This window comes from Dacryopinax primogenitus (assembly GCF_000292625.1).
Source record: "Dacryopinax primogenitus strain DJM-731 SS1 chromosome Unknown DACRYscaffold_16, whole genome shotgun sequence".
NCBI lineage: Eukaryota > Fungi > Basidiomycota > Dacrymycetes > Dacrymycetales > Dacrymycetaceae > Dacryopinax > Dacryopinax primogenitus.
In genome coordinates, this window is record NW_024467213.1 from 337,877 (window position 1) to 360,328 (window position 22,452).

The 22,452-nt window shown below is 48.5% G+C and overlaps 7 protein-coding genes across 7 annotated transcripts; 2 read left to right on the forward strand and 5 right to left on the reverse strand.

The window, feature by feature from the left end:
• Positions 1-90: 90 nt before the first annotated feature.
• On the forward strand, positions 91-2,378 carry DACRYDRAFT_56136 (copper amine oxidase; the record flags this gene model as incomplete). The annotated part of the gene is made up of 6 exons (XM_040775358.1): positions 91-307; positions 359-457; positions 506-1,078; positions 1,127-2,038; positions 2,088-2,189; positions 2,245-2,378. 6 exons carry the CDS (start codon positions 91-93, stop codon positions 2,376-2,378), a joined length of 2,037 nt encoding a protein of 678 aa, XP_040626178.1.
• A 1,863-nt stretch (positions 2,379-4,241) lies between these two features.
• On the reverse strand, positions 4,242-5,391 carry DACRYDRAFT_82382 (uncharacterized protein; the record flags this gene model as incomplete). Its single annotated transcript, XM_040776563.1, has 6 exons — positions 5,231-5,391; positions 5,104-5,180; positions 4,850-5,053; positions 4,722-4,800; positions 4,617-4,672; positions 4,242-4,559 (listed from the first exon to the last, which is right to left on the reverse strand). Exons 1-6 carry the CDS (start codon positions 5,295-5,297, stop codon positions 4,242-4,244), a joined length of 801 nt encoding a protein of 266 aa, XP_040626179.1. The 5' UTR covers positions 5,298-5,391.
• Positions 5,392-5,655: 264 nt separating this feature from the next.
• DACRYDRAFT_23877 (glutamate decarboxylase) lies at positions 5,656-7,693 on the reverse strand (the record flags this gene model as incomplete). Its single annotated transcript, XM_040773433.1, has 7 exons — positions 5,656-5,884; positions 5,936-6,567; positions 6,624-6,756; positions 6,805-6,958; positions 7,008-7,327; positions 7,380-7,460; positions 7,513-7,693. 7 exons carry the CDS (start codon positions 7,691-7,693, stop codon positions 5,751-5,753), a joined length of 1,635 nt encoding a protein of 544 aa, XP_040626180.1. The 3' UTR covers positions 5,656-5,750.
• A 347-nt stretch (positions 7,694-8,040) lies between these two features.
• Positions 8,041-10,038, reverse strand: DACRYDRAFT_23878 (uncharacterized protein). Its single transcript, XM_040773434.1, has 4 exons — positions 9,438-10,038; positions 8,913-9,387; positions 8,481-8,861; positions 8,041-8,430 (listed from the first exon to the last, which is right to left on the reverse strand). Exons 2-4 carry the CDS (start codon positions 9,213-9,215, stop codon positions 8,101-8,103), a joined length of 1,014 nt encoding a protein of 337 aa, XP_040626181.1. The 5' UTR covers positions 9,216-9,387; positions 9,438-10,038; the 3' UTR covers positions 8,041-8,100.
• Positions 10,039-10,447: 409 nt separating this feature from the next.
• Positions 10,448-12,679, reverse strand: DACRYDRAFT_23879 (uncharacterized protein). Its single transcript, XM_040773435.1, has 6 exons — positions 12,432-12,679; positions 12,062-12,384; positions 11,876-12,014; positions 11,354-11,828; positions 10,923-11,306; positions 10,448-10,868 (listed from the first exon to the last, which is right to left on the reverse strand). The coding sequence occupies exons 1-6, from the start codon at positions 12,599-12,601 to the stop codon at positions 10,491-10,493; spliced, it is 1,869 nt and encodes a 622-aa protein (XP_040626182.1). The 5' UTR covers positions 12,602-12,679; the 3' UTR covers positions 10,448-10,490.
• A 1,486-nt stretch (positions 12,680-14,165) lies between these two features.
• Positions 14,166-18,187, forward strand: DACRYDRAFT_17466 (uncharacterized protein; the record flags this gene model as incomplete). The annotated part of the gene is made up of 14 exons (XM_040771288.1): positions 14,166-14,284; positions 15,069-15,215; positions 15,264-15,590; positions 15,671-15,773; positions 15,933-16,037; positions 16,151-16,166; positions 16,215-16,284; positions 16,401-16,574; positions 16,623-16,922; positions 16,969-17,107; positions 17,168-17,280; positions 17,440-17,493; positions 17,765-17,861; positions 17,999-18,187. 14 exons carry the CDS (start codon positions 14,166-14,168, stop codon positions 18,185-18,187), a joined length of 1,953 nt encoding a protein of 650 aa, XP_040626183.1.
• Positions 18,188-20,416: 2,229 nt separating this feature from the next.
• DACRYDRAFT_35650 (uncharacterized protein) lies at positions 20,417-20,620 on the reverse strand (the record flags this gene model as incomplete). Its single annotated transcript, XM_040774396.1, has 1 exon — positions 20,417-20,620. A coding segment is annotated over one exon (204 nt), but the record flags the coding sequence as incomplete, so codon positions are not given.
• Positions 20,621-22,452: the final 1,832 nt, after the last annotated feature.

The following is a 22,452-nucleotide window of genomic DNA, read 5'->3' on the forward strand; positions in this document are numbered from 1 at the left end:
GGTATGAACATGGAAGATGTCAAGGCGGCGGCGGAGACGATCATCCCGATCAAAGGAGCGGTCAATGGCAATCACGACGCCGAAAAATCAATGGCTGAATTGCATCCCTTTGACCCGCTCACGCCTGCGGAGATACAGAACACCGTGGCCGTTCTTAAGGCCCAGTTTCCAGACGTGCCGCTTAGGTTCAAGGTAATCGAAATCCTCGAACCTACCAAATCGGATGTTATTCCATTCATTGAGGCTGAGAGGCTTGGGAAGCCGCTGCCTGCATATCCTACTAGGCTGACTTTCAGCTACTTCCATCGTGAGAAATCCTGCTCTTTGGCGTCGTGTGGCTTCTAAGTCTTGGGTTGAGGTATGGACACTGGGATCTTCCATAAGGCCGTCCTCAATCCATCTGGAGGCAAGGTAATCTCAATGAAGCAGCTTCCTGGGACTATCCAGGGACCCATTGGTAAGTGTTGACCACGCCGATGTGATAGTTTCTCTCATCATATCCCAGATGTGGACGAGATGATCGCCATTGAGAAGTTCTGTCTTCAACATCCCGCCGTGCTCGCAGAAATTGAGAAGATGAAGCTGCCATCTGGTTACAGCGTTTGCACAGATCCATGGATCTATGGCACGGACGATGAGAATGAGAGTCGGCGGCTGATTCAGTGCTACATGTATGTGGTGGACCGAGATCATCCGGAGTGTAACCACTACAGCATTCCTGCGACGTTTTCGCCCGTGTTTGATGCAGTCAAGCTTGAGCTGGTTCGCATGGATTATCTCCCGCCTGGAAACACATTCGAGGGTGTTCCAACCTCTCCGTGGAAGCCCGTCAAGGCCGTCCAGTATGCGCATGCGCTCATGGACGAACCCGTCCGCACTGATCTCAAGCCGTACATCGTTCAGCAGCCTGAAGGCCCAAGCTTTACCGTCAGCAACAACAACCTCATCCAGTGGCAGAAGTGGAGGTTCAGAATCGGCTTCAACTACCGCGACGGACTAGTCATCTATAACGTCACATACGCTGGTAGGAACGTATTCTACCGTCTGAGCATGTGCGAGATGACGGTTCCTTACGGAGGTGATTTGTTAAAATTCAATTTACATTGAATCACTAAAGGCCTTCAAGATCCCCGCGCGCCGTATCACCGGAAGCAAGCGTTCGACGTGGGTGACGTCGGTCTCGGAGTCACGGCTAATCAGCTTGCCCTGGGCTGCGACTGCCTTGGTCACATTAAATACTTCGACGGCTACCGCACTGATTCGAAGGGAAATCCGGTACATTTGAAGAACGTCATTTGCCTGCATGAACAGGACGGCGGCCTTCTACATAAGCACACCAACTACCGTTCGGGCATCGCGACTGTCGCACGCAACCGCCAGCTTGTCGTCCAGATGATCGCAACTGTTGCTAATTACGAGTACATCTTCGCATGGATCTTCGACCAGGCCGCGGGCATCGATTTCGAAGTTCGGGCAACAGGTATTCTAAGCACGATTCCGATGGACACAGAGGATGGCCAGACCTCCGAGTGGGGGCCCAACATTGCTCCGGGTGTGGTTGGAAGCTATCATCAGCACCTGTTCAGTCTCCGTATCGATCCTGCCATTGATGGTTTCAAGAACACGGTTATCTACGAAGATAGCGTTCCCTCCAAGCCCGATCCAGTAAAGAACAATTGGGGCAATAGCTATGTCACCGAAGATACCATTATCAAAGAGGCGGGTGCATACGATACTAACGTCCCTCTGCATCGCACTTACAAGATACGGAACGACTCGGTTATCAACAAGCTCACGCACAAGCCCGTCTCGTACAAGATCATGACATGCCCCAGCCAGATGCTTCTGATGGCCCCGGACAGCTACAACACAAAGCGAGCTGGGTTCGCCACCAAACCCGTGTGGGTAACGAAGTACCAAGATGGTGAGCTTTACGCAGCTGGCGAGTTCACCAACCAGAGCAAGAAGGGAACTGGCGTCGAAGTTTGGACTGAGCGGAAGGATCACGTGGAAAATGAGGACCTCGTTTTCTGGCACAGTACGTTCATTCTCTTTCCGAACTCGAATTGCCATTTAAGAATGATCAGCTTTTGGTTTGACACACAATCCACGCCCGGAAGACTTCCCGGTGATGCCCGTAGAGCGCATCATGGTTTCCATGAAGCCTAATGGATTCTTTGAGAAGTCACGTAGGTGCTTGCACTACTCAGAGAAGTGGCATTGCTGATAGGGTTGGTATTATAGCTGCGCTTGACGTTCCTCAGAGCGTCCAGAGCGCCAACAAGTCTACACTGTACAACGGCGCCAATGGGAAAATTACCACCGATACCGCATCCTGCTGCTATCCAACCCCCCTTCCTAATGGAAGCCACGCCTGAACTGTTGAATAATTAACATGATTGCGCTGTTGTATCTCTTAATTGCTTGACATAGACAATCCGAACTGCTGTCATGCGGTCCCAACTGAGCTGCTTGTAAGTGGGGTAACAAGAAAATGCTGAGAATAGATAGCGACTCTGATTATGACCAAAGAAAAAGCGATGCCCTGTATGCGGCTGTGAGAAATACAGGATTACTCTGTTGTGAGGTACTTACAGTGAGAGACGCGAGACTCTCCAGAACGATGTATTGGGCGTTGGAGTTGATTGCAAAGAGAATCAAAAGCACTAATTGAGCGCAGAGGTACAGAAGTGCCGACTCCAGAACGATGTGCATGATTCGGCGCAAAGTAAATAGGCCCGGTCCGTGATTCCGCTTCATATCCCACTTCCCTCGGCTCCACAATTGAAACACGATCAGGCCAGTACAAATAGCGTTCTGTGTGAGAGTGAGAGAATAAAACGAGGTTATCCACGGTTTGAATGGCAGGCTGAACAGCTGTACAGGGGAGTTTCAGGCTGTACTGTACACACAGCAGTCGCGGAAAGGCTCACGCTGTCTGTGGGTCCTGCGATGCTGAAAAGATATGCAGTGCAGTAATACCCTGCCGCCGCCGAACCGGCCCACAACACAATTGTTGCCACACAAGCCAGGACCGATAGATCTTCCGAGAGGCTTGTCAGCAGAACCATGAGACAGTCCAATATGCTCACATTGAAAGCATCCCCCACTAGAGTCTGACTCACATACAATGCATATTTTGTTGAGAAGGTCGGCTGACTCATGTCTTTGAAGAAGTTGGAGGGTTCATTGGTTTGCCCCGCGAGCCAGACATAAGCAACCATCATGCGCCAGCCATTGGCCGCCAGGTGGGCAGTGGCGATCCCGAACATGAGCAAGGCGGTGAACAACATAGGCTGTTGGGACTCATTAGATAACGTGAGATGAAGAAATAGCTTGTGCAAACGAACATAGTTGATCCTTTCGCCTTCCTTTCTCTTCCACAAAAGCACATATATAGCAGTCCAGAGAAAGATGCCTGTTATTGTTATCAAGGGCGAGTTCAGGGGCAAGGCGGGGGGGACCTACCGTACACGATTGCCTTAGAATAAGATATGTGATTAATCTTCGGGAATCACAACAAGCGTTGAGAAGAACGTACTTCAGTCCAGATAGAAACAATCCCGGTCAGCTGAAGGGGAACGTTTACTATTGCCATGCCGTACAATTGGACATGTGGGGAAACGTCGTTCTAAGGAAGGGTGGTAGACAACGAGCTCAAGATGTTTACCACAGTACCTCCAGATTGAGTGCATGATATGATCCCAAGAATCAGTAGTGGAGGCCTCAGATGGCGGGAGAATGCTAGATGGCGGTAGGCTCGGTTGGCAACTGCATTGCAGAAGCAGCGCAACATCTCAGCCTCAATCAAAACCGGAGCGGAGCGGATGGACAAGTATACAATGCAACCGAGAGTGCCAGAAATAGAGCGAAAGGATTAAAGGGCAACCGGGAGAGACCAGATGGCTGGCTAAGACCATGATCCGACATAACGTGTGCTGGGGACCCTACTGGGTTGCAGCGGCCCGACGTGGTTGACAACACCGACATTTCCAACTATATTGCGCAGTATTTGGGTCACGAGGTTCTAGAAAAAGCTCCAAGGGTTGAATTGCAAGTCCTACTGAGACATGCGACCTGACATGCACTTCGGTACCAGAAATGTCCCAAGTCAGTTGCTGTTCGCTGGGCTGCAAGTTGCAGTGATTGTGGAAATCGTCGGAAGTGCGTCGCTGAGACGCATATGTGTAGGCGTGAAGTCCGGTTAGGGTAATGATAAGACAAAAAACCTGGATATTATATTAGATGCAGTGTTTTTGCAGGTGCCGGTGACTTACTATCCCGACGAGTGGGGTTATGATCTCCAGCAGCACATACTGGGCGTTGTCACTGCAAGCGTATGTGACCAACAGGACCACTTGAGCGGCTACGTAAATAGCGGCTGATTCCAGTATGATTTGGATGATTGACGTGAGGCTGAAGTTGCCCGTTCGATAGTCGCCAATTTGTCGCTCATGACGCCAGAGGCGGAACGCAATGAGCGATGTTGTGATAATGTTTTGAACCATTGTTAGAGTGTACCATATCGTCACATAGGTACGGTAGCGTGATCCAAAGATCTGCAAGAAGCTATTAGCCAGATCGACGTGTACGCGATATCATCGGGAGTTACATGCATTTGAATCGGTTTGATAGAACTGAAAAAGATAGCCAGGTATATAGTATCCGACAACTGAATGAGATTAAGAGCACGGGTTTTGAGCAGCAGAGAGATGGTTTACCACATGTTGTAAGCCATAATAACATCGGGAAAACGGGTATCCGCCAATTCTTATTCCATATGAGCCAGGAGCGATAAATCTAAACCACATTAGAATCATCATCTAAGATTTGCAGAAAAGAAACAGACATTCAAGCCATCTCCCAGTAAACTCTGGGTGACATACACGATATCTTTCGCCTTCTGCGTCGGCTCGGATAACGAATACAAATATAAGACGGCGGCTCCCGGCACGGACTCATTCAGGACGAATCCGTGTATTAATCTGTACACGTTGATCGTAACATGCGCGGTAGCGAGAGCGAACATGAGGATTGCAGCGATCAATATGGGCTGATATACGTGTCAGATGAGCGTGCCATGGAAGTGCAGAAGAGACGCACCAGGTTCAACTTAACCAACAGTCCCTTCTTCGCCACCAGAACATACACACTCGCTCCAAATATTGGTATGAAGATGCCTAAATTTCATGAGCAATATGTACATCGCAATGCCGTGAAAAAACCCTACCATAAAAACAGCCCTCTAGCCATATTCCAACTATGAATGCCTGATCCAGCGGGAAGCGGATTGCCATTCTCCACCGTGGTGCATACTCGGTCTGTTGTACTATAAGCAACCAAGATCCAGATATTTCCCCTAGGGGATAATATGGGGTTCATGGTGAGGCTGGAGGGGCAGGTTTGAGTGTGGGGCGAAGTGCAGAAAGAGGGCGTGTTAATGAGCAGGGAGGCTTGCTGTGGTGGCATAATTTCCAGCGCCACAGGCATTAACTAGATGCTCATGGTCCCCGACCATTTTCCAGCCATGTTGCAAGCCATAACAATACAATAGCAAGTCAGAGTATTGATGTTTATTGACAGGAGACAGAAATCTTGGCATTTGACACGTTCTCACTAAAAGCGGAAGCAATCAACAGGCGTCAATGACAAGCGCGCATACAGCCAGTCTGATTCGTAACTTCACACATAGTACACTTCATGAGGAGGGATCGCTGAATCATCTCATCCAACGGTCAAGTAACTTACACCTAACACTGCCTGGCATAAGTGTGGGTGTTCCCACTGCCCACGTCCTCTTTTTTCAACCGACCATGGTGGGCTTCGTCCCTCAAGGAAGGCTGACCTGTGAAAGTTGCCATGAGCATGGGCACATCTGGATTTTCTGTTCCAGCATCAGATTTCCATCAGACCACATTTAAAAAATCATACGCACTCATGAGCGCTTCGGTGATCTCCATAAGATCCGCTACGACACGCTCGATAAGGTCGCCAGAGACGCTTTCCCTTACCACAATGCGGAGGATCTCGACGTCCTCCAAGCTCGGTGGCAGATTGTAATTCGGTACAATCCATCCCTTGTTACGGAGCAGGGTCTGTATCCAACTTTGCTGGATATAGGGATACTGTTCTTTGAACTCGTCGGTGAAACGGAACGACACGACCGGAAGGCCTTTCACGTAGCTCTCCGGGTCTTCGAGATCAGGAACAGCGCCAACAGCTTTGTGTGCCACGCCGATCACACCACTTGCTGTCTTTGGAGCAGGTATGTGGATGTTGCTGAGTACCTTGTAATACCCGGACAACTCCAAGGCGTTCGAAAGGATACGGGCATTCTTCAGGTCCGCGATGACGATCCTGCGATAACCTTCGAAGCCTAGGTTGAGGAAGTTGAAGTATTGACCGAGGATGGGGGCCGCAGGCCGAGAGAAATTTAGAGTGTAAGTATATTCTGTGCTTCCCAAGTAGTGAAGCTCGAAGATAAGCTCTTTTGGCAGCATGTCCGCGTTTCGGAAGACAATCCAGCCGAGACCAGCATATACAAGGCCATATTTGTGCCCAGAGGTGCTGCGCGATGCGTTAGCCCGGATCGTTTTTTTGGGGTAGGAAAGAAAGTAAATCACTTGATGGAAGCGACGCGGTGAATATCGAAGGACCACTTATAGTTGGGGTACGCGAAAGGTGCGACGAACCCGCCAGAGGCAGCGTCGACATGAATAGGAACATCGACTCCGGTCTCCTTCTGGTACTCGTCCACTGCATATATATCAGCGGGGAACTCAAGAGTGAGTGAGAAGGACACACGGAGTTCGGCCATCACAGAGACAGGTTCGAAGTGGCCCGTATATGTGCTGCCAAGGATAACCATCACACCGATGGTGTTCTCGTCGACAAACTTTATCGCGTCGTGCGGGTCCATGCAGTAGTTGCTCTTCTCCGTCACCGGCACCAGGCGCGCCTGTGTGCTTGATCAGCGGATTGTTTCGAAACGCATGAGGTATACAAACCTCCACTTCCCAGTACCTGGCGAACTTCTCCAAAGCAACCTGGGCATTGGCCCCAAATACAATGTTAGGCTTCTCCGCACTCTTCCCCTCCGCTTTCCTCTTATTCTGCCAGCGCTTCTTAAGCGCCATTCCTCCGAGCATGATCGCCTCAGAACTTCCGGTCGTAGCAGTGCCGATCGCCTGTCCCTTCGGGGCATGCCAGAGGTCGCCAAGCATTGAAATGCAGCGCGTATGGATCACCTGTGTAGCCGGATACTCGTCTTGATCCGCGAAGTTCTTGTTGATGTTCTCCATCATCAGTTTGGTGGCTTCTTCAGGCACTGAGCCGGGTAAGCCACATCGGGACAATGAGGGGAGGGAATAAGGGCGTACTCCACGTGTGGACGAAAGAAGCAAAGTTGAGCAAGGGAGAGCCATCCAGATTCATCTCATCGTGAATGAGCTGGTATGCCGCTACCACAGCCGTCAGTGTTCATGCTTGTATGCTAGATTAAAGAAAGATGACCTTTGGAGCTCACTCCCACTTGTGGCATCTTGTACTTGGGCACCTCAGCATCAGCATCGAACCTGGACGCATATACGCCCTCATGGATCTCGCGGTGGTGACGCTCCAGTATCTTGTGGTGCGGGTGCTTGCGTGCAGCCTCGATGAGCGCTTCAGCATCAATGTGTTTCGAGAGCGCCATCCTTGAGCAGTGTGTCAATAGAGTGGTCGAAGGAAGAAGGATAGTCCCACAATGGGCGGGTCGAGGAGTAGATATATGCGCTCAGCATGACCCACCATGCTTTGTATCATGCCTCCCTCACCCAAACGGGATCCAGGTCCTGGAGTGGCAAGCTGACGTCAACGGCCGTCATTCCCACACTTCTGGTAAGGGTCTCATTTCCGGCGGATGTTATTCCCAAAGCGTCATCGTCATCGATCATGGTCTGGAGCGAACTATTGATGAGATCTGGGAAAGCAGGTATCGCAGCGAGGCTGAATGTTGAGGTTGTCTCAATTGGATGATGAGCCATTGCCCAGCGCTTTCCGAGTCTACTCCTGTCGTTTCATATATACTTTTAAGTCAGCCCATACGGCTCGTCCCAAGTTTCATCTGTCATCAGATCTCGTATCAATGCTCGCCTGTGCTCTTCCGCATCTGCTTTGGTCATCCCCATCGCTGCCATGTCGCAGATATAAATGGCAAGCTCCACAGGAAGACCACGGCCTCGGGTGGCACGCCTGCAGGCCATATCCAAAGCATTGTAAACATATGGGAAGATGCGGAAGCGTTGCTGAGGCAAGATATCCGCAGTCGTCAATACTGGAGGTGCGTTCGGTCCAATATGTGCTCCACAGCAGTAGGTGAATCCAGGGGAAGCTTTCGTTGCCGTTCTCGTCCATTTGGGGGCAAAACTCGTTCACAACGAAGAAACAGAGCTAGAATCCCGTCAGCCTGGTAATGCAAGAAACGTCATGGATGAGCTTGCAGTTTTGAGAGATGCACCGCTGTTGCCCTCAACTCTCGTATTCTTCAGCCTAACAACCTTACGTTGTAACCAATTCGGAAAGCTAATCATCCTTCCCGTCGTTAGGCCGCTTGTCGCGATTCCCGTGACAGGGACGGTTCCAAGCTCAATGCTCCTCGGCAGGTCGTACGGAAAGTTTGCCCTATCTTCTACATCACTTGGATAGTCGAAGAACGGTTCGTCATCCTCGTTTTGCCGAATCTCGAAGTCAGATGCCTCGTTCTTGAAAGCATTTGGTTGGTCCTCGTGAGTGCGCAGACGTCGAAATGACAGACCAGCATCGGCTAAATAGGCATTGCTGTAGTAGTGGTAGATTAGAACAGCCCGGATGTGTTCATGGGGCTAAGGAAACTGGTAAGAATATTAGATCAGGTAGAGATATTTCCTGCTCACCAGACCCTCCAGTTGCCACTCGCCCCCGTACTCCTGCCCAGGGCGAAGCACGTAGTTGGCAGCCTTCACGATGACCTTGAGCTTTGTTCCAGCAAACCGACTTCGGCCTCGCAAACCGCCCAAAGAGTTTCCCAGTGCCTCTTGCTCTTCTTCCTCTCTCACAAGAGGTTCCTCTTCTACTCGTGCAGCATCCTCCGGCAGCTTCTCCTTCTTCTGTTCGATTATCTTTTCTTCCAGCTTTGTCAGGTCGCAACTTTCTCGCTCGGCAGCGCGCTCCTCCCATCTTCGGTAAGAGGGGGACATCTTGTACTTCCATTGGTACCACATGGATTCCTCGATCTGTGGAAGGGCGAGCTCGAATAATCTTTCGAGCGCCTTGTATAACGCTGGATGTTGCGAGCGCGGGCCGAGAGCATTGATGGGCGATTCAATGGTGACTGTTCCTTGCTTGGAAATGGCGAAAAGGGAAGGAAGCCTAAGTTCCTGATTTAGCAAGCGAACATTCCAGACAACAACGACGCGCACAGTGCATGTATGGTCTCATTGGCGACGGTACATTCACAATCCTCGTCCACAGGATAGCTGGTGATAGTCTTGTATCTGGATTCACAGCTGAGAGGATGATTGGTTCCCAGAATCCGAGTTACGCCTCGGACATAAGGATCTGGAACGACCCTAGACACAGTCTTTGCCGTCAAAGGGCGAACACTCACATAGCGATGGATCGATCAATTCCTGCACCATCCCGTCACTCCAGGTACGGAAATCCTTCACTTCCACGTCTGCCAACTTGTCCAGCTCTTGCTCAAGCACACGATGTAAGCTAAGCGGCACAAGATCATCTGCAGTCCGAACTCCGACGTGCTCCTTCAAGGCCGGTTCTCGGACTGCGTACTTGAACTGCCTGATGCGCTCGCGGGCCTTTGAGACATCACCGTCAATTGCGGTCCAATCGGCTGTATCTTCTGGCGTGCTGATCTCGCTGCGGAGTATTGGTTCGAGCGACAGAATGCGCGATGCTTCGCGCTTGAGTTCTCTACATAGGCGGTTTGGTGGGAACGTCTGTAAGAGGACGCCCAGGACGCACCTGATGAGCATGTCAACCCTCTCGCGTGGAACACCATTTTTAAGTAAACCTGATCCAAATGGCGGATCGAGACAAACGAATCCTCATTGGATCTGTCGTGTACATGCTAGATTCTTGCAGGTCGAGCCTTCACGGAAGGGCGGACAGTTCGAGCTCGGTCATCATTTACCGCTACAACAGGCGGACAAGGACATGGAGATGTCACATCAACCAATTCATCGGTCGTTAGGGTTTGACAGGGAGATCCGGCTTCTTGATCGAATATGACCGCGTCACAAAAAGTCACGAACTCGAAGGGTGCTGAATGGTGATGAGGAACATGATGATACGCTGCAAGATGCCTAAAACTGAAACTAGTATTCTCCCCCTTGAGCCGAAAGGAAGAGTGAGCATCACTTCACGTGAGCGATATATGACGACTCAATATTGGCGCCTCAATCCAGTCTTAACCAATTCATATTCATCCCTGAAAAGTATATGCAAATCATCCTCTAATGCTCGCACAATCCATATGATTCCTCCCACACCCTGTTCACCTTCCTATCAGCCGCCTTCCGATCGTCCATCAACCTCCTCCGATGCTCCTCCGCGTCCGCTCTAGTCATTCCCGCATCTGCAAGATCGCAGACATAGATTGCCAGTTCGATCGGCAAGCCGCGCCCGCCTGTGGTGCGCTTGCAGACCATGTCTAGCACATTGTACACATATGGAAAGATGCGGAAGCGTTGCTGAGGCAAGACATTGGCTGTTGTCAGGACAGGAGGGGCATTCGGTCCGACGTGTGGACCACTGTAGACGAATCCCGGGAAGTGCAACTCTACCTCATTTTCAAGTGTGGGCCAAGACTCGTTCACAACAAAGAAGCAGAGCTGGATGCAGATCAGCATGCATATACGTCAACCAGATCTCGAAAATCCGCTTACAATTTTCCGCATTGCGGGAGAATTGCCCTCAGCTCTAGTATTCTTCAAACCGGTGACCTGATGCTGTAGCCAATTCGGGAAACTTAGCATCCTTCCGGTCCTCGTTCCACCTTCTGTATCAATCCCTGTCGCAGAGACAGTTCCCAGTTCAATGTTCCTCGGAAGAGTATAAGGGTAGGAATTGACATCCTCTATGTCGCTCGGATAGTCGGTATAGGAGTCGTCCGTCTCCTGATTCCACATGTCGAAATCTGACCCGTGCTCTTTCGCGCAGTTTGGTTGATCCTCTTCGGTTCGCAGCCTGCGAAATGATAATCCCTTGTCGGAAATATCGGCATCGCAGGAGTAGTAGTAGATCAAGGATGCCCGAATATGTTCGTGGGGCTAAGTGTGATCAGCAAAGTGCAAAAAGTGATGATGACGGTCCTTACCGCCCCCTCTACATGCCAAGAACCCTCATATTCCTGTCCAGGCAGAAGAACGTAGTTGGCAGCCTTTACGATCACTTTTAACTTCTTCCCGGCAAACTTGCTCTTCTCCTGTAAACCGCCCAAGCCAGTTCCTTGCTTCTCCCACTCCATTTCATCCTTCATGATGCGTTCCCGTTCCGCTCGGGTCTGATTCTCTAGTGATTTCTCCTTCTTTTGCTCTTCAATTTTTTCTTGCAATTTCTTTATATCACCACTCTGCCGCTCCTCTGAGCGCTCCTCCCATCTTCGGAAAGAGGGGGACGTCTCATACTTCCACTGGTAGAACATCGACTCCTCGATTTGTGGAAGAGCGAGCTCGAATAATCTCTCCAGAGCTTTGTACAAAGCGGGATGTTCGAAACGTGGACCAAGAGCGTTGATAGGCGAGTCAATGGTAACTTTCCCTTCGTCTGAGATGGCAAAGAGGGATGGAAGCCTGGGATACTCTTTAGCTGGGTGGGTCAGGAGACGGCCCAAACTCACCACGCATATGTACTCTTATGCTCCGTCATGCCTTCGCTGTACTCGTCAACGGGATAGCGTGTGACAGTCTGAAATATCTCCGCGTGATTGAGGGGATGATGAGTGTCGAGGATTCGAGTTATGCCTCGGACATAAGGATCTGCTCTGGTTTGAGGAACCTTCACTGGATCCAGAACTGCCACTCACATAACGAAGGATGGATCAAGTCCTGCACCTTGCCATCACTCCCAGGATGGAAATCCTTCACTCCCACATCCGCCAACCTGTTTAGCTCTCCCTCCAAAACACGATGCAAACTGGGCGGAACAAGATCGTCTGCAGTCCGTACTCCCACATGCTCCTTCAATGCCGGTTCTCGGACTGCATACTTGAATTGCCTCATACGCTCGCGTGCTGCTTCAATATCGGCATCGATCGCGGTCCAGTCATATGTATCGGCGGGTATGTTTATCTCGTTACGGATGACGGGATCGAGCGATAATATGCGCGATGCCTCGCGCTTGAGCTCTCTGCGTGGCCGTCAATGGAAGAAAAGAGAAACCAAACTGGAACGCACCTTATGGTACGATCCACATCGTCCGGGTCGATTTGATGGAGCAACTTCCCTTCGTTCGCCCATTTCTGGTCCACCCCGCGTTGCTCATCAAGCAGCTTTACAGGCCAGTTCTGCTTAGCTCTGATCGCGGCTGCTAGGGCTAACCCTCGTTGAGAATGAGTTTGCGTCATGTTCGGTTATTCGTGATGATCTAACTACTCCAAGGTGTGCGGAGGGCAAGCATAGACTGGTTCTGTGGAGGAAAATGCCAAGACATGGTGTTATTGCCTGGTCGTCAAGGTCGCATATCAATGCAACGGAAGTTCAGGGACCGTGTCACTCTTGGCACGCAGAACGACGAGCATGTCAGCGACATATCGACCAACCACACTTGATAAACTAACCAAGCGACGGTGTACTGTTCTGCCATGAGAGCCTGTTTGACCAGGAGACCTTCATATCGACCTCTATAAAATTTCCCCAGTCCATGCTGAAAGACCATGATCCGCATGCGGTTCAGATCGCTGTCACATTCCAATCTCTTGAACTAGCGGCCTGACAACCATACGATCCTCACATCCAACATCCCGACGGACATGCATTGAAATCTGTATTCAGTGGTCCGACTAGTCGGATGTGACAGGCATAACAACTGGACTTCAACTGCAGCTGTTCAACACAAGCACACCTTCGATCACAACCTCGACAGTTTAGGTGTACGACCGTATGCTGCATAATCGGTTATTAAAGAGATGGGCAACGGTCAAAACCTGGACGATAATCTTACTCAGATCTATGTGCAAGTCCTGCCGAAATGGTCCGCATCAGTAGCTTCAGATCGAGATCGAGCATCATATCCATGTCTCAACGGAATTATATCGCTCGCATAACGTTATATTGAGCTGAACAACCGTCCACGCAAACTCGCTCTGCAAACCGACGATCTTGTTGTGATCAATGGGTAGGTGGGAGGACACGTGCCACTCAACATGAAACCGTAATTCCATGATGTTCCGTACTCTCAGCCCGTCCTGCTCAACACATCGTTTGGACAGTCTTCAATCTCACCAAATCAAATGACTCCCATCAGACGAGAATGCTCAACATGTCAGCCACAGAGAAGGGCAAGCTTTGGATTCCAATATGTGTTACGAAACCACATCAGGGTTTGAAACTGTATAGGTCACTGTCGACTTCGCGTTTCATCTGCTGCGGTCGGTGCAACCCTAGGCTTGACTCACGCGACATCAGCATGGGTGTTCGTACGACTAAGGTTGAACAACACTGCATCTAATCACCCATAATCGATCCATGAACACAGGATTTGACAATGCACGGCTTGTTCATTACCAAGGGCATTGGCGTTGTCCCAACCTTTTTCCGACTGGCAGAGACTCGTTCAACACCGAGCGCATCGGAAAACCTCTTGCTGGTTCACATGAGCAAGGTCCATTCTGATCTACAGATCAACGCAGCACTGAACAAGCAGTGTGACCTTGTCAGGTCACATAACGCCCAAACGCAACGATATTGCTGACCTCTCACTGTCGGAACACTCCGTTCCGACTTCAACCAGTCGCTCTCACTGCATTCCAACAGACTAACATGCTCTTGGGATATAAAGGCAAGATAATGATGCTTAGAAGCGGCCATCAACAACTACAGCGCAGGTCGCTTCCATCTGAAAATCGACAAAGTCGCCGGCGACGCAAAATTATACGCACTCTCACGAAGCCGACCTCAAGCATCTCCATCATGCGTTCTTTCATCCTTCTCTTCCTGGCCTCCATTCTCGCCGTCGCTTCTGCTGCTCGGATGTCTTGCGCCAACCAAGGTTTGCTGAAGAAGCCGAAGCCGCCTCGATTGGGCCCAGGGTGAGCCAAACCGTTCTTCTGCATCAGACAGAGTTCTAAAACTGCTCGATTCTTTCAGCTGTGATCCGTCACGATCCAAGGGGTTTGTGGCCAGTCACAACTGCCCTGGTCGTGCTTATCTCTGTGTTATTGGGGGGGTTGCAACCTGTTACGAGGGCAAGTCGATCGTCGGTCGATTGACAGCCGAGAACGGCGAATGTTTCTTGTAGAGGAGTCGACGTCGCCATCGGGGAGAGTTCAGCACGGCATATAATGTGATTAGAAGACGCCCTGATTCTTATGTACAACGGTTCACAATAGACGAATGAGAGGTTACAATTTGGCAAACTGAGTCATGAAAGGAAGACTATATGTGACCTCAGGCAGAGTTTCCGAAAATAGATCAAAGGGCCCTAAAGGACACGTGACAAGTGCATCACCTGGGTCAAATCAGACATAGACAACCGCTTCGCGCACCCCTGGGCCGGAAGTGCGGAGGCAGACGTGTGGACCGAAGATGCATAACAAGACAAATGTTGCAACTGTCTGTTCACTGTCATGTCACTTGTTGTCTTAGGAAGGATCTGGTACACTTTCCCACCTGGCACCCAATATGCCTGAATCAAGAGACATTGTCTTGCCTCCCTTATCTAAGGGGGCAGCCCAGACCATGGTATTTGGTTCCCCAGAGAACTTCAGTGCAATTTTGCAGATCATCATGTCAGAATGCCTTGGGGCGAAGGAGCCAGCAGACTGGATGCAAGTCCATATGGCGTGAACAGTGGAACCATGCTAACTGGTGCAGATTGGAGCTCAGTGATGGGGATTGGATGTTCAGGATGACAGCAGGACTGAAAATACATCTGTCCTGGAATGTAGGAACTTTGAAGCTGTACAACGTGATCAAAGTGACCACATACAGGCAATGGGTACCTTGGGGTTTGAACAAGAGGTAAGTAAGTATGTGAACAGCATACACACACATGCTTACTGGGGCAAGTGATATTGTGGTGCAAGACTATGGCAAGATGGGCTCAGCTGGCACATTGTTGAAAAAGCCAAAGAAGATGAGCATGGACATTACACCTGATGTCGACCATGGAGTGCTTGGTAGTCAGGCCCACTGGGCGCAAGCTGCACCCAGCCAGTACCACCTGCCTGAACAAGAACACATGAGAGCCAGCAAGAGATGGCTGGACATCAGGGAGGTGCTGTCAGCAGCAGCTCTTGAAGCAGTGCAATGCATGAGCATTGCCTTGGCACCAGTTGCTGTCCCTGGGTTGAGGAGGCTGCCTAGGCTCTCCACTGCAGATGGACTAACTCGTAAGTGGGTGACTGATGTAAAATTGGGTTACCTGAGTCAGTATAATGCACTTCTGCAAGACATGGATAACTGACCCAGTGCAGGTTTGCCATCAATGTGAGGGTGTGGGAAGTCAAGGAGGAGAAACAGGCAACAGACAGGAAATGGAAGAGGTCATGGGTATTGGTGATCTTGCTTGATCTAATGGTGAGCAAAATTCTCTTGACATCCTGTGTAAGACTGACCTAGCACAGGCAGAAATTTTGATTATTGTGTTCAGTGCTCAGACATTTCGCATATGTTCACTGGAGCTGGGAAAGGTGAGGCATGTCATTAAATTGACACAGAATCTTATGCATATTACAGACATACCAAATTGAGTGCACATGTGTTCAAGAGGCAGCAGAAGGATTCTGGCGGGTCCCACATAAGTTCCAACTCATCCTGGAGGAGCATGCTGTGATCACAGAGGTATGTCATGTTATTGCACAAGGCACCAAACTGAATGAGAGCAGATCCATGACCCTAGCATCCCACACATTTTTTTCACCTCCCGATACCTCAATACTTTTGAGAGGTTGCAGGTGAACGAGATCATCAGTAAGAAGCGCAGATGTTGCGCAAGATGAGTACTGATAGTCCTGTCAGATGTTCTTGCTGTTGTGGTTCACGTTGGTTGGGTCATGAAAGGAGGTCCTGTGAAAACTGGGTGCATGGAGTGAGTGAGTTGCCCAGAGCATGCCTCAATGTAACTGACATGGTGCAGGGTTTGCAGGTTGCCTACACAAGCTGCTGGGACATATGGCTGGTGGACAACTCGAAGGTTGCAATCAGGCTCTGCATGTTTGACCTGTTCCAGAACATGTTCAAACAAGCTGAGAACAGGGTGATCAGAATCAAGGGTGTTGTTGTTGACATGCTGGATGGGCCTTGCTTGAAGACACAGAAGGGACACATATGGTTCATTTTTCAAGACAGGAATCTGGGGTACAAAAGGCTCATGGAATGGTGTGCATGGTGAAACAATGCAGAGTTTGTGTGACTAACTTGCACCAGGTACAAAGACGCTGACCCAAAGGAATGGCAAACAATCACTGGGTCATTCTCAGCAGATGGGTTTCCTGAAAGTGACATCACAATACCCAATGAGACCATCATGATCAAAGCAGTGCAAGTTCCCAAGCTTGGGCTGACGTTGAAGAAGACATTCAAGGTTATCACAAAGGTACTCATAGAGGACTACAAGGATTACTTATATGAGGATTGTCCATATGAAGACTGCAATAAGAAAACTCCAACTGGCAATGTGTATGTTTGCCCTACATGTGACATGCCATACATCATGCCAGGAATCAAGTAAGTTCACACACTATCTGTCATGATGTATCCAACATTGCACCAGGTTCAGATTGAATGTTGAGATCGAAGATGAAATGGGGAAACAATGGGTGAACACATTCAATGGTGCATGTATGGGGCTTTTCAAGCAGTCAGCTCTGCAGATGCATACCTGGCAAGATTCAAAAGAGGCAACCACAATGGTATTTATAACCCTGTGCAGGATGCTGACTTTAACACAGACAAATTGATTCTGCCAACAGAATATTCTTCCTATACCATATAAGAAGTATGCTATTGTCATTCACCACAAGTCAGATGAGTTTGGCAAGAAGAAGGGTCACCCAACGTGGATTGCATTGAAGTTCATAGAGATGTCAGTGGTACTGGTGGTTTGAATGTCAGTGTAATTCATGAATGTAGCCTACATACAATGCATGCATAATGTTTGTAACCTGTACAAAAATATGCACAAGGTGTTAGTCTATGTTTACCTAATGAATAATGAATGATTCATGTTGTGTACATACACCAGCATGGAAAGATGCAATAAGTTTGGCATTGTCAGCATTGATGGCTCTCTCAATGTGTAAGTCTTTGATGGCTTGCACGAGTTCATGGCAAAGTTGGACCACCTCCTGTTGCAGAAGCTGCACTCAGTTCTCCTTGTCTGCAAGCATTGAATGTTACACAAGGAGGACTTCATCTTGCGGCAGGAGAATACCAGGGATATCATCAGTGTTGATGCATTGCACGTGGTGAGGCATCACAGTGTGCAGCTGAGCAGGCAGAGTGTCATCCAGCACATTGTCAACATCTTTGATGTCCTCACCACTGTCTTCTGAAATGTTGTCTCACAGGTTCCTTGTCCAAGTTGCACTGGCACTCATTAAGAAACAGATGAGGAAGGGAAACAGGGAGCAAACCTATTCAAAACCAGTGAGACATGGCAGCCAGGTGAGGGGGAACCTTCAACCACATGTGTGGGTTGAACATTCAACTCGTTACCAGAAGCAGAAGCAGAGCAAGATGCCATGTAGATATGATTTCTTTCTATGGTGCAGTTGTGCAGCATTTGGTCCATAACACCCTAGAATAACATGAGAGCCAATCATGCACCTGAGAGAGAAACAGACACATGGCAGGAAGAGCATGGCCACCATGGGAGAATGGTGGAAAGGTGCCAACAGCAGTATTGGGATGAGGGAAAGACAGATGATGCCAGTAGGCTGGATGATCAAGCACATGATCCACTGGATCTGAATGGTTGGATGCCATTGTGAGACAGGAAGATTGATGGGAACACAGGAACAACAAGCGCATGATCACCATAAAACATCACATGATCAATGTGCATGATTTGTCAGGATGATGTCTGTACACAATTGGTTAAACATAGCACATGATGAATTTGAATTCAGGTGCATGATAATGACATGCAGAAGGGGGAGATTACAAGATATAAGTAGCATCCTCTTCTTCCGGTTCTAGCACCTCATGAAGAATGGAAACAGATTGCAACTGAAAGGACACCATCCAAAATTGTTTGGCTTTTGGAATATCTGATTCATTGTTGTTGAATTGCTTTTTGATGCACATTTTGGACAAAACAAGATCCCCCTGGTGCAATTTCAAGGCCAAGTAGTGTGGCATTTCCTTTTTCGACTTGAACACAATTGATGCATCATATGCTGCTTTGAATTCAGTGGGCTGAACACATCGCATATCATTCTGGCATATGACCTGGTGCCAGAAGCTTACTGGATCATCAGACTGATAACATCACATGAACTTATTCACAATGATGGTACCAAACAGATTCAACAAGCAATCTGCCCATGATGTGAGCAAATGCTGTTCAAAGAGCAGCTAATAGCACACCTTGTGTCAGATTCAAATACACATTTGCCACCCTCATGGTTGCAAGGAAATCTTCTTTGTAGAGCAGTTGGACACTCAGGTATACTTGATTGGGCCATGTGCCATCTTCACTGATGAATTTTGCTGCAATGATGCACCCAATCAACCAAGTAGTGACAGTGACATTATCTGGTCAAGCGAGGAAGTTTGTCATGTCAAGGGATTGGTCAAAACCAAAAGAAAGGTTATCTGGGAGTTGAGAAACATAATAAAGACTGTGCACACAGTCTGAATGTTCCTGTATCTTTGCAATACGTCATAGTAAGGTTGTATCATATTGAATTCCCACATTGTTGTCCAGTGAACTGTCTTTTTCCGTAGAATTGGATGAATGATCTTGCACATGGTCTTCTGTAGTCATAGGGTTTTTGTGGCAAGTGCTGGGAACAATCAGTTGTGGACAAAGCAGTGGGGGTAAACTTGCCATTTCTTCCTGGCATTGTGTTCAACTGCACATGGGGTTTCTTTGCATTTACCTGATGACATGGCATGAGAAAGAAGAAATGGAACTGAGGGTGGTCCATGGTTGAAGAGTGTCAAGTATTTATGGGGTGTGGAAGGCAGGAGTGAAGACAACCAGCCATGGATGGCTGCTTTGTGACAGCCAGCCTCATGTTGAACAGCCCTCTTCATCCCATCATGTGGTCAACACATGGGTACTGTCAGCCTCCCAAGGTAGTAGTTCATATTGATGTTCCATTTCATGAGCAAGCCTTTCCAGCCTTCCAAATTCATTTCAAAGATCAGAAGGAGGGTTCTTGTACAGCATCTTGTCTGAGAATGGGCACAAGATCACCAAACCAGACAGTGTTCGCAATCATGACAGCATGACATACAAGCTCTGTGGGGATCTGCACCCACAAAGATCAACAATTGCATGGTCAAGTGATCAGCCCTGGCATTTGTAATTGGTGTATGAATATGCAGGCAGAAAGGGAAGCATGAGTCTGCTTATTGTGTGTGATAGCATATTTTCATTGGTGCAGGATATGTACTTGAAGCTTTGTCAAATGGGTTGGATGCACACAATGTTGGAACCTAATCCAACATGTGTGAAATCACTGGCCAGCATTTGTACCATGACTGCTGTAGCATAATGCCAATTGCACTCATCAACCGTATATTGTATCCCAGTAATGATGCCTGTAGCTCCATTCACTAGAGTTTTTGACAGGGCCAAATTTTCCATAATCATGACACAAGCACCTTTGAACAGAGGCATGAAACCCAGAGCATCTTCTGTTTGATTTGATGAAAACATCCATAGCACATCTTGTCCTGCACCCCTGAGAGTGTCATTCTTTCTGAAATCTTGTGCAAAGTACACATGACATTGTGTATTCAAACAATGAGCATGTTGTACAGCAAGGCAAAAGTTAATTGCATCACACATCATTTTCATGGTGACAATAAGGTGGCAAATCTGGACTGTTGGTCTCATGCAATGTTTCCAAACATCTGGCATGGAGTACATCATAGTCTGATTTGCTGTACCAAACTTCTTCTCATGGAACTGAGGAAGGTATGGGTGACTTTCTGTCCCATGCACATCCCATTCAAATGTGGAACAACAGGCCTGCTCAAGCAATATCTTGATTTTGGCGCACATTCCATTGCAGGATGACCACTTCTTTCACCTGCTTCCAGTACCAGGTGCCTAGTAGTGCATCTTGGCCCTTGTTTGATTGGCTTGTTTGTGGCATGATCTGACGGAGTAGTTGGTGGCTGTAATGCAGAGCTGCTCCTTTCAGTTGCCCAAAGTCACCAGTGAATAGAACATTGATACCACCAAATGGTGCATTGTCTGGCGCCTTTTTCCCAATCTGGATCTGGTCAGATATCTGGCACATAAATTGTGCGGAGATCATGGAGACTTCATTGATGATCAACCATGACACCATGCACCAGATTTCTTCCAGGTAGCCAACATTTTCCTTTGTTCCGAGCTTCTTTGGCAATTTCATTAAGGAGTGGATTGTATACCCTCCAATGACAATGGCTGATGCACCTGTTGGTGCACTGAGCAACAAGGAATGCTGGAGCTTCAACAAGGTGAATAGCATTTCAATGCTCTTGATGACATGACTTTTCCCTGTTCCTGCACCACCACCAATGTACAGAAACAGCTGCTGTAACCAAGCACCAGACAGATGATTGGCAATGATCCTCATGGCTCTCCTTTGTTTGTTGTTTCCCAATAAATTCTGTTTTTCTTTGACCGAGTGCAGGATATCATATATGTTGATGTGGGTGGATTCTTGAGTGTGATGATACAGATCACTTGGCACAGTTATACATCTGATGTCATATGTTGTGTTGATAGTAGAATGTTGATATGCAAAGGTTGTTGTGTCAGATACATGATTCTTCTTCCATGTGACTAGATCATCCACAAACCTTTTCAGAATAATGTCATCTTGTGCCATGTGGGGATGAGTGTTGGCACAATTGCCTGTGAAAGATGGCACAAGAAGATTGCAACCATGCAAACTTTGCAAGGCATTCTCAGATACGAACTGATCCAAGAAATCTTGCATTGACTGCAGGGAGGAAAATGAGTTTTCATCAATGCCATCCTCCAAATCTTCACCATGCACTGGATCATTGACTGGTATTGGAAGTTGTAATAAGTCAAGATGTTCTTCAACAGATGGTGCATGCACATGGTTGGCAAGGGCAGCATGCCTCCTCCAAACCCGTACATCAACATTGTGGGCCTCCTTGGAGTCAGACATAATTGACATGTTTTCCACCAATCTTTTATGTCGTGCACACAGACAAAATCGGCAAAACAAAGAAATCCCATCTTCACCAGGCACCAGGAGATCATGAAGATTTCAAAATGGTTTAAAGAAAATCAGTACAGAGCAACACCACTCTGATGAGCAATTTCCCTTGCCACTGTCCTTTGGAAAGGTCAGACCCACAGGATTTGTGGCCATGCACCGGGAATGCAATTTGATTTCATGCATCTTGTGCTGAGGATGGTGCTCCGTCAGGCAGCCTCATGGAAGCCGCACTCCAGATCTGCCTGAACTGGAAGGAGTAGCATCAATTGCATTGCCCTCCCCAGAGCTGAGCCTTTGTTTCTCTGTACAGCATACAAAATCCCATAAACACATACAGTCAAAGACTTCATGCTTTGGACGACATGTATAATCTTGATACTGACTTGATGCTGTTATGCCTTCATGGGAGATGGACAAATTCATGCCACTTTGTGCTGTCATCTTCTAGCATGATGTCAGAATCATCTTCATAATCGTCATTGGTTTCAGTTGACATAGAACCCAATTGCTTGTCTCCAGTGCAGGTTGAATCATGCATGTCTTGTAGCTCCAAACTTGCGACAACCCTGGAAATGTAGCCCCAATGCAGAGTGGCAAACTTATGCATGGTGTAGTGGTCGCCACCACCAACATAGTAACTCATTACCTGCTGGTGGGACCACTCTTGTTCTGTGCCCAACTGTCAGGGCACCAGCTCATTGCTTGGTCAAGAGACATGACTAAGCCTTTATGACATGGAAGTAGCTGGTATACCTTGGCATGTGCTGGAACCTGCTGGAAGGATTGGATGGTCAGGTGACCTGCTGTGCATGGCTGTGCATGACCTCATATGACCTCAT